Source organism: Cryptomeria japonica, chromosome 9, assembly GCF_030272615.1.
Source record: "Cryptomeria japonica chromosome 9, Sugi_1.0, whole genome shotgun sequence".
In the NCBI taxonomy this organism is placed as follows: domain Eukaryota; kingdom Viridiplantae; phylum Streptophyta; class Pinopsida; order Cupressales; family Cupressaceae; genus Cryptomeria; species Cryptomeria japonica.
The window spans coordinates 265200048-265211340 of NC_081413.1; the positions used below are offsets into that span (position 1 = coordinate 265200048).

The following is an 11293-nucleotide window of genomic DNA, read 5'->3' on the forward strand; positions in this document are numbered from 1 at the left end:
AGAATCATTACTAAAAGGCATCCTCAAAGTCAAGTTATTGGTGAATTGGATGTAGGAATCTTGACTAGGAGAAGAGCAAAAACTAGTGAACAAGCTCAAATGGTTGAACATTACTGGCTGGTAACTGATTTTGAACCTAAGCTTGTTTCTGAATCTCTTGTTGATGAGTGTTGGCTAAATGCAATGCAAGATGAAATCAGTCAAATAGAAAAGAATAAAACCTGGGAACTAGTGCCTACACCAGATGATAAAAATGTTATAGAGGGTAAATGGATTTTCAGAAATAAACTTGATGAATCCGGTAAAGTTGTTAGGAATAAAGCACGCTTTGTGTGTAAAGGCTATGCACAGCAAGAAGGTGTAGATTTTGGTGAAACATTTGCACCTGTTGCTAGGCTAGAGTCAATACGAATATTTTTGGCATACTCCTGTTATAAAAAATTTAAAGTTTATCAAATGGATGTTAAAACAACATTCCTAAATGGTTATCTTGATGAAGAGGTATATATGGAACAGCTAGAAGGGTTTGTCTCTGCAGATAAACCTGATTATGTATACAGGTTGAAAAAGGCTTTATATGGCCTTAAACAAGCTCCAAGAGCTTGGTACTCCAGGTTGGATGCCCACCTTACAACAAATGGGTTTACTAGAGGTGGAGTTGACAGTAACTTGTATGTCAAAGTTGAAGGTAATGATATCTTGGTTATTGAGGTATATGTGGATGATATCATTTTTGGTTGCAATAATGATTCCTTGTCCAATTTTTTTTCAAAACTCATGGAATCTGAATTTGAAATGTCCATGTTGGGTGAATTAACCTTCTTTCTTGGTCTTCAAGTAGTGCAGCTTGAACAAGGCATTTTTCTGTCACAAACCAAATATGCAAAAGAAATGCTAAAGAAGTTCAATTTGATGGATTGCAAACCTGTTAGTACTCCAATGGAGACTGGTTGTAAATTGACCAAGTCAGATGACTCACCTGAGGTAAATCAATTTGAGTATAGATCAATGATAGGCAACCTGCTTTATTTAACTGCATCTAGGCCTGATTTAATGCATGCAGTCTGTTTGGTTTCATGGTTTCAATCTGCCCCTAAACAATCTCATTTGACTGATGTAAAAAGAATTTTCAAGTACATTCAAGGTACTTTAGACTATGGTTTATGGTATCCACAAAATAATGATTTTACTCTTGTTGGTTTTATGGATGTTGACTGGGCTGGCTGTATAGATGATAGAAAAAGCACCAGTGGTGCAACTTTCTTTCTAGGAGATCATCTTGTTGCCTGACACAACAAAAAGCAAGACTGTGTCACTTTATCAACTGCTTGCTGTACACAGTTAATCTGGATGTCTCATCAACTTGCTAACATGGGTGTTACAGTCAATTAGCCCATCTCCATTTTCTATGATAATACCAGTGCGATCAGTCTTTCCAAGAATCCTGTAATGCACTCTCGTACTAAACATGTTGCTATTAAATTATTGTTTCTGCGAGAACGAGTGTTGGCTAATGAATTTCAAGTTTTGTATGTACCTTCCCAGGCACAAGTGGCTTACATTTTCACAAAAGCTCTATCTAAGGAAGTTTTTGAACGGTTGAGGGACAGGTTGGGAGTGCTTTCTCACTCGACTCTTGTCTCCAACTAATGCCAAAATTGAGGGGGAGATTTGCTCTCCACAAGCAACAATTTGTTGCTTTACCCTTTGTCCTTGTGACAAAAAAGGGGGAGATAGATTGGCATCATTGACAGGTTACATAATTGATAAATTGATCATCTGGTTACATAATTGATAAATTGATCATTCTTGATAGATTGGTTATAGGTTCTTTGATAGGTTACATAATTGATTGATCATTCTTGACAAATTGGTTACAGGTTCTTATTATTGGTTGATTGGTTCTGGTTGGTTGGTTCACATTCATATTTCAGTTGGTTGGTTAATTGGTTCAGAGTCATATTTTAGTTGGTTTAGTCATATTTCAGTTGGTTCTTATTGGTCATCATTGATAGTGAGTTCTTATTTGGCAATATTCTGACATTTGTGATAGTGACAGGTTCATTATATTTGAGTATTATTGTCAAGTTCATTGTTACATTTGTTCATTGTTCACTACAGATACAGTTTTGCATATGTGCATTGACAGATTCATTATGTGATAGATATTAACAGATGTTTCATGGTCAGAAATTTGCTTTGGTCTTGGTGCATCTCACATTTCTGGTCTCTGTTAGCTAAAAGGCATGTACTGGTCAATGATGGCATGATTTTTGCCATCAAGGACAAAGGGGGAGTTTGTTACCCTTAGTTGTCCTTGGTGACAAAAAGGGTGCCATTTGACTGGTCTTGTTATCGACAACTTGTCATACGTTTGTAAAATGTTTTGGTTTAGTACTGCCAACAAATATATGATGTGGGTCCTCTTAGTGCGATGACATGAAGATGAGGTGGCATTTTTAAGTGACTTTGGTTGATATTTTTTAAGATGCGGATTTCAAACAAGCGTTAAAATAAAACAAAAGTATTTTGTTGGAAGTTAATTAAAACTCTTTCGAAAGCTTTTCTCCAGCTAAGTTTATCAAACCCTAATACATCCGCCGCCATGAGTTTCACTCCAGCAGTTACAGGGCAAAATATTGTCGGATTCTGGTTATGGGTTTTTGGTATGATAATCTGCAAGGTTAAACGAGTCGAATGGTGGTCTTAGTTGCTGATTTCAATGGGATTTTGTGCAGATATTTAGGATTTCATTCTCCGGTGCAACTCTTCCAAAGAATAGGTAATATTGTTTCAAAATACTCTGGTTCTTACAGTTTTCAGGGAGATATCTGAGATTATTTGAATTATAAATGATAAATAATTCAAAGTTTTGTTGGTTGCTTTGAAAATTTTCAACGTTCTGTTATTTCTGAAAATTCAAAAAAAAAAAAGAAAAGATGTTACAGCTGCAAGGTTTTATGTTTTTTTTATGAAATCAATTTTGTTGGTTTCGTTTCAAAGAGGATAAATTCTTTTCTTTCGAAAGTGGAAGATTATTCTGGGAACTTCAAAGTTTTGTTTATATTTAAAACTGAGTTTTTTTATATTTCAAAAGGAAGTTGTTAACTGAAAATACAGTTCTCTTTCTGTTACAAAGAATAGGTTAGTGGATTCAGTTATTGGTTAAACCCTAACCCAGTGTGGGTAACCATATACGAGGGTTATTCTTGAAGACAATCTTTGTTCATTTTTCTAAAGAATACATTGTATTATATAAGTGTTTGAAAATAGGACTTTAAAAAAAACAAAAACAGAGAGAGATAGAGAGAGACTTGAACAAGAAAAGTAGTAGAAAGAAGATTGACATACATTTTGGTTTTTATAGTGTTCTGGACTATTAAGTTGGAGCTATTATTATTATCTAGAGATTGAGTGTACTCTCTCTGATTGTATTTAAAATTTAAAAATATTATTCTCTGTTTGCTATACAGAGGTATGAAGGACATTGTTGCAATTTTTTTAATGGGAATCATTTGCACAGATTGAAAGATTATTATACTCGCTCCAACCATTGATAGTTTTGTGACTGCAGAACATAGTGTGGTCATAAAGGTACCAGTGATTGTAGCTTGAGTTGGAAATTTTTGATGTTGTATAAGGAAGAGGGGTTGGTTCTCCTTGAAGCCTTGTGGCTTCCAAATTTTGTGTACCAAGTTGGTGTGAAATAATACAAGGAATCATTTACTGAGTGGTTTTTCTACCCCAAGAGGGTTTTCCACTCATGAAAATCTTTGTGTCATGTGTTAAGTGCTTTACTCTGCCTCATTAGACTGCTCTGATATGTTTATCTTTGTCTCATTCATGAGTTCTATTTTCAGCATTTCTTTTGACATTTTGATCTAAGTATGTCATGTTAATTATCTTAGTCTAAGTGCAAAATTGTTCATTGTTAATTTCAATACTGCAGTATATGTAATGATCAAACTTGTTCTTGCAAGAGTCAGTTTCTGTTATAAGCATTAAAAGTTAAATCAGTTGATTTGTATTGAATGGTCATAAATAAATGCTTTAATAAGATTCAATCTTACTCTAAGATCAAGTGTGAACAGTTTTGGTTTTTGTGCAAGATGAGTCAAAATTTCTATTGACTCTGATTCAACCCCCCCTCTCACAGTCAATCCACTTCCAACAAAGGTTATCCCAAGGGCCTTCAAAATTGGTGACCTAGTCCTAAAGGAAAATAATCGGAATCAACAAGATCGAGAAAAGAAATGGAAATTTGAACCTAACTGGTTGGGACCCTTTGTTATCATATCAACTTATGGATTAGGAGCATATCACTTATCAACTTCAAAAGGGGACTTGCTTGACGAACCAACCAACAACATCCATCTGAAGAAGTTCTACACTTGAGTCGTCCAATGCACGGATCAAGCAAAAAAGAAAAAAAAAAAAGTATAAAAAATCGTCACTAGGGTGAAAACCTGGCAAATAGGTGCCCTGTGACACAAAAAAATAAAAAAAAGCAAGAAAAATACAAAAAATAAAAAAACAAATCAAAAAGTGCAATAAAAATAAGTGGTGAAAACCTGGCAACAAACACCACTTGTGAGAGAGAAGCTTCTCTATCTATCAATACTTGTATCCTATCCATCTGATCTAAGCCAATAGCCATAAAAAAAAACTTTTACATGCAACATTATCCTGGACATACTTAGCGTAGTCACTGTCCTTGATTATCTGAATTAGTTATCCAACTCATATCCCACCATGGCTTGGTGATCAGTGTACATATCCATATCGAAGTTATATCAACAACAAGGGGCAAAATCCTGACATCGTTGGGGGCATTTCACCTTAGAGGTTTTAGACATCGGACCAAACACGTAGCAAGACAACAAGATCAAAACAACTGACAGTAGCCACAACAAAGCAAGAGACTAGACATCAAGGAGTTAAACTGATTTGAACTGAACAAAAAGATCTATTTGTAAGATGTTTTACTTGACAAGAATACATTTCAGATAGCATGTATGCTCACTTGTGGTTGTTAATTTTGTTGGCAATATGAAGGAATTGATTATGTGTTGCATTGATGTTTTGTCATTGATGTCAGCACTAGCTATTATGGTTGTTTACCGGCTTCCGGTAGAAGGATTGGATTGGGAAGATTATCAGTAAAGAAAACTTACTTTGTCAAAATTTATCCAAATTTTCTTTTATTGGCCAGAATGCAACAAATCTGTGGATCTATTTATATAGTTAGTGGGTTAATGGTAATGCACAAAAGCTTTATTGGATTCTGCCATTTTATGAATCTCCTCCTTCTTGCGTATAGCATTGCCTTTCTCTCTGGCAGCATCCATTATTTCGTAACTCAATTTGAAATGCATATTTCGACCAGAACGTTTTCTGGATGATTCTAATAACCAACGAATAGCAAGTATTTTTCCTTCTTTCTTTTTTATTTCAATGGGAACTTGATAAGTGGATCCACTTACACGTCTTGATTTTACTATCAATTTGGGAGTTAATTTTTGTATTGCTTGACGTAGAACAATTAGTGGATTTTTCTCTATTTTTTGTTGAATCTTTTTTAGAGATTGATAAAAAATTCGATAAGCTAATGATTTTTTTCCGTGTTTAAGAATACGGTTAACGACCATGTTAACTAATCGATTATGATAAATCGGATCAAATTTCTCAATTTTCTTTTCTACAGTACTTTGGCGTGACATGAGTGTGAAAAAGGTTCATAAATTTATTTCATAAAGACTAATAATTACTTATTTCGGCTTTTTAACTCCATATTGTAGGGTGGATCTCTAAAGGTATCAAAGATCTCCCTCCAAACCGTACATACGACTTTCGTCGAATACGGCTTTCCACATGATTCCATCTGCATATATAAGATATTCATTCTTATGCATTCAAATTATGTTTACTCATTCTCATACTGAGTATCCGTTTCCTTTCTTTTGCTATGATTAGAAATCTTGTATTTTCTATATCTATACGATTAAGTCCTTAGGTTTAAAAAAAGAGTAAAAAAAAAAAAGAAGGTGTTTTAAATCGATGCTATTTGAATTGAACCTGTTCCAAAAAGGTCAAGACATTTCCAATTTATATGTTAACACACACTACAGTAAGGGAAAACTTATGAAATGAATTCAATACAATATTAAACCTTAGACATATAATATCCTTACAAATTAGTTTGTTTTAGCCTGCTCTAGTCCCCTTACAAAACGTTCGTTATTGGACCGGTATGATCTGGATGATGGAATAAGTTTGTATGAATGGTTCATATGTTTCTAAACTATGTCTCAGTCAGTTGGTATTGACTTCATGATCAGATGCTATCTTATGTTCTAGTAAGCCTAGTTTATAGGTCTGGTAAGGGTTTCACCGGCAAAGCTTTATTGAAGATCTTTGATGTAATGCATAAGTGGTGTTGGTGCAACTTCTAGAAGGGATTCAGGATGCTAATGGTAATTGTGTTCATACCTCAACTGATTGGTGTCATTGTTTTGGCGTGTGTGGTTCTAATTTAGGTCCGGTGCTACCTAGGTTATGGACCGGTTTTCATGTAACGTGTTGGTGGATCCTCTGATGCACTTTTGGGATGTTTTATTGATTGGATGATGTTTGTTTAGCTTTAGGCCAACATATTTTATGATTTTATTTCAAGATTATGTAATGGATCTATTGAATTATCATTTGGGTGGCCAACCTAATTGGTTAGGTCCCGAGTTGGTATAAATATATGTAAGATCTCATTGTAGATCATAGGCAAGGAGCAAATAATGTAATAATCATTTGTTCAGAGGATTTTCTTGATCATAGGTGATCGAGTTGGGTTTATGTAAGAGGTTTTAGACCTCTGGCATTGAGCTTAACCAGAACTGTAATCTGACATGTTTGATGCTATCACAGACAGTTCTTCTTTCTGGATTGTTGTCCAAATATTTTGAGGTGGTTGGCCTGTAGTCAATGAGACTCCATTGTGATGAGCAATGCACTCTAGGAAGTGTGCCTTCCTGCATGTGAATGCCCCTTTTGTAATCATATACTTTCTGTAGAAGTATCATCTAACTATGGGTAGGGTTTCCCACTGTGGTTTTTCCCCTTACCGTGTTTTCCACGTATAAATCATGGTGTTATATGTTATGGTTGCATGGTATTGATTCTCTGGTTTTCAATTATGCTTTAATGCTTTATTAGTTATTTTGGTAAAAGTTTTAAGTGCTTTAATTCACATAATATGTTAACAACTGATTTACCCCCCCTCTTAGTTGTTCATTGGTTATCCTAAAAATTGGTATCAGAGCCTGGTCCTCTTTTTGCAGAAGCTTAACCGCTTGAGGAAGATCCTATGGCAACTAATAGTTCAACTACTATTTATCGATAGGACAACCCTAGGTTTGATGGAACAAACTATGGAGTATGGAAAATTCAGATGGAGACTCATTTAAGATGCATTGGAAAGGAAATCTGGGAAATAACTCAACAATGTTACACTCCTCATGATCCAGCATCTGACAATCCTGCACCAACAGACTTGGAAAATAACATTGAAAATGACTGCAAAGCTAGAGAAGCCCTCTTAAGTGCCTTATCAAATCAGAAAATCATGTGACTATCAGATAAATCATTAGCGCAAGCTATATGGGAAAAGTTGGAGACTCTGAATGAAGGTGATCCCACTATTAAAATTGCAAAACTTGAATGTTATCGGGTAAGATATGAAAGCTTGAAGATGGACGAAGATGAAAGAATTTTTGCATTCATGGAAAGGGTAAATGAAATTGTATTAGGAATTCAGTGTTGTGGTGGATTTCTAATCGAGGAAGAGATTGTTTCAAAAGTATTAAGGGTTTTTCCACTGACATATAAGATGGAGGTAACTGCAATTAATGAGCTAAGATCCATGCCTAATTCTTCTATCAATAGAGATACTCTTGTTGGGAAGATATCTACTTTTGAGCTTGAAGAATTTGGTCCTCCAGGAGGTACAAAGATTGATACTACATTTAAGGCATCTACATCATCAACTGACAAACACGATTGGAAAGTTTTGTATGCAAATGAATTGGAAGTGATTAGGAAAGAAGATGAAGAGCTTGAGAAACTTGAAGCCCTATTTGCTAGAAGGATACCTAAAGGTCTGACATGAAGTAAGTATGAAGGAAAATCTCCTTTCAAATGTTTTGCATGTAATAAGATAGGTCATTTTGTATTTAGATGTCCTGAAAGAAATTCAAAATTGGAAGAAAGAGCAAGAAGATCTTTTAAGCCTAAATCCCGGATATCAGATCAAACATAAGTATAGGAAAAAAAAACAAATCATGCTACTATGCTGATGAGGAAGGAGTAACTGATGACTCAGAAGAAGAACTGACAAGAGATTCAACTAGTGGATCCGATAATGGAAAAGATTGGGTATTTTATGCTATGAAGGAAGATGATCTGGAACCAGCTATCAAAAATGAGGCAAAAGGCCCTTGCAACAAAATTTGAAGACAAAGATGAATGGGTAATAGACAATGGATGTTCTCATCATATGATAGGTGACAAAAGAAAGTTTCTAACCCTGTAAGAATTTGATGGTGGTCAAGTCAGATTCGGTAATAACAAGGCATGCATGATCAAAGGAAGAGGAACCATTTCATTGGATGGTAAGAATAACACTGATAATGTCTATTATGTTGAAGGTCTGAAGCATAATCTTTTGAGTGTAGGAAAATTGGTAGACAGAGGATTTCAATTACAATTCAAGGATGGAAAGTGCAAATCATTAGCAAATCAGGATTGGCGATTGCAACCGATACACAGACAAAAGGTAACATATTTCATTTGAACTTCGATGAAAAGACATGTTTGATTGCACATATTGATGAAAGTTGGCTATGGCATAAGAGGTTGTGTCATGTAAATTTTGATTGCATTGTAAAGATCAGTTCAACTAAGGCAGTTAGAGATTTACCTAAGATTGTGAAGCCTCATAATCCGGTATGTAAGGAATATCAAATGGGTAAGCAAATCAAAACTTATTTTAAGAGCATACCTGATAAATCTAATGATATTCTTGATTTGATTCATACTGTCCTATGTGGTCCTGCTAATACAAGAAGCTTTCAAGGAGATAGATATTTCATGTTAATCATTGATGACTATTCTAGAATGATGTGGGTTGCTTTTCTAAGGGAGAAATATGAAGCCTTTGAGAAATTCAAGATATTTAAAGCTATGGTTGAGACAAAGATAGGGATGAAAATAAAGTGTTTGAGATTAGATCAAGGTGGTGAATTTAGATCCAGTGAATTCAACAGCTATTGTGAGAAGAATGGCACTAGGAGACAATTATCTGCACCCCAGATACCTCAGTAGAATGACATTGTGGAAAGAAATAACAAAACCATGACGATGGAAGATAATTTGCCTCATATCTACTATAGAGAAGTAGTAAGTACATCGGTTTATACTTTCAACAAAGTGTTGGACATAATGGATCACTGAGAAGGGGTGAATCAGTGATTTGAACTGTTTTTACTTAATCAAAGCTATACCGGTTCAATATGAGATACACAAAATGCAGACTATTTACCAGAGCAATGAAAACAATGTGTGTAGGAGAAATAACTAAAGGATTAATACATCACACACATGAAGATGCATCACATTACACCAGATGTACAAGGAAAACCCAAAGTGGGAAAAACCTAAGTGAGATTAGCTACTAGAGATCTTCTGCTCCAGTCCAGCCTCACAATGAAAAGATCGGATTGCAATTTTAGGGCACCAACCCAAGGAGCACCAAACCCTAATTTATGAGCATCAACTCAAAGAAGCACCAACCCCTACACAATTTACAGGCTACAACCTCAAGGATCTACAACCCCTGCACTCAACAATATGAAAAACTCAGATAAAAAATTTAGATCCTTGCTGCAAATGAAGTTTTGCAACCTTTCAAAGCTTTGCACTGCCGATTTCTATCTTACCGGTTTATATCAACTCAACACACACTGCAACTTAGAATTCCTGCTAGTTCTAAATCTCCTTAATCTTCTCTCACTCTATTCTTCTGAATTCAAATCGCACTTGGTCACTGTCTATCAGGTACTACTTCTTTCAGTTTGTCAACTCTGCATTCTATGCTCACTCTGCCAGTTTGTTTCTTACACTGATTTACCTTGCTTCTCCTTACTGGTACAATCTTCACTCACAAACACTTCAAGTGTTTTTCTCTTCAACTCTCAGACAACAAATTCACTCTCTTCTTTACCCTTTAGCAATAGCAACTCTATCTATCTTAGGTCACCATATTTAAATTGAAGCTTTCCCGCCAAAAACTAATTCAAACAAAGGGTGGCTAGGGTTTCCTTCTTCCAACCAAATTTGCATCCAATCTGATCTGATCCACCTTGGATCACACACCTGCATTGGAGGAATAAGCCATCACATGTTTTCCATCTGTCCAAAATATGTTTACCAAAAATAGCAAATTCGGCCATGATTTTCGTCCTTGAAATCTGTCAACTCATTTATGATCCAACTGTTTCCTTCTTGAGGTCCTCTTGCAATCCGATCTCCTTGCTTTGATCTAGGAACCAACAAGTCCCTGATCTTTCTTTGTCGCTCATTCTTCTTCAAGCCGCATCAAATTGTTATCGACCCATGATTTGTGGCTATTTCATTTAATGTCGACTAACAACTCCAACAACTATGTCGATGGAAACTTCACCAACCTCTGCATGCTCACCACCTCAGCTCCATGTGGCATCATATCAGCATACACTCAGCCCACCAACACAAGGTCGGTTTAATATTGATCATTCATCAAACTCATACTGGCACAAGCCCTTACCGGTGAGATCTTCTCCTGATACTAACTGGTAGTGTACACTACACCGATAGCAGAACTTCACCTCCGGTGGTTTGTGATCTATTTGTCACTCTACCTCTTTATCACAAACATTATCACAAGCAAACAACCAACCTTTATACTGGTTACAACTTGTCATGCCAACACACAACTTCATATCACCTCTTACCGATGATGTCATTGATAGTCTCAATACCTACTTGTCTTCCACCATACCGATTGACAAGCCTTCATGTTAATCTTCCCTATGCCTGATCAATCTACTTCATACCGGGTTGATATACCTCTACCGGTAGCCTACAATATCGGTTGACATCAATGACAACTAATGCCTACACAAAGTCCATATCAAAGGAGATGCTGGTAAGACACCTTATGAATTATGGTTTGGTCATTCCCCTACTCTTAAGTATTCTAGAATCT

At 35.7% G+C, this 11293-nt stretch overlaps 1 protein-coding gene across 1 annotated transcript; it reads right to left on the reverse strand.

The window, feature by feature from the left end:
* Positions 1-5212: 5212 nt before the first annotated feature.
* LOC131061883 (small ribosomal subunit protein uS7c-like) lies at positions 5213-6237 on the reverse strand. Its single transcript, XM_057995736.2, has one exon. The coding sequence runs from the start codon at positions 5718-5720 to the stop codon at positions 5253-5255; it is 468 nt and encodes a 155-aa protein (XP_057851719.2). The 5' UTR covers positions 5721-6237; the 3' UTR covers positions 5213-5252.
* Between the last annotated feature and the right edge of the window lie 5056 nt (positions 6238-11293).

What these genes read in the sequence shown, in the direction of transcription:
- LOC131061883 (XM_057995736.2), bottom strand. Translation starts at nt 5,720, where the DNA reads ATGTCACGCCAAAGTACTGTAGAAAAGAAAATTGAGAAATTTGATCCG.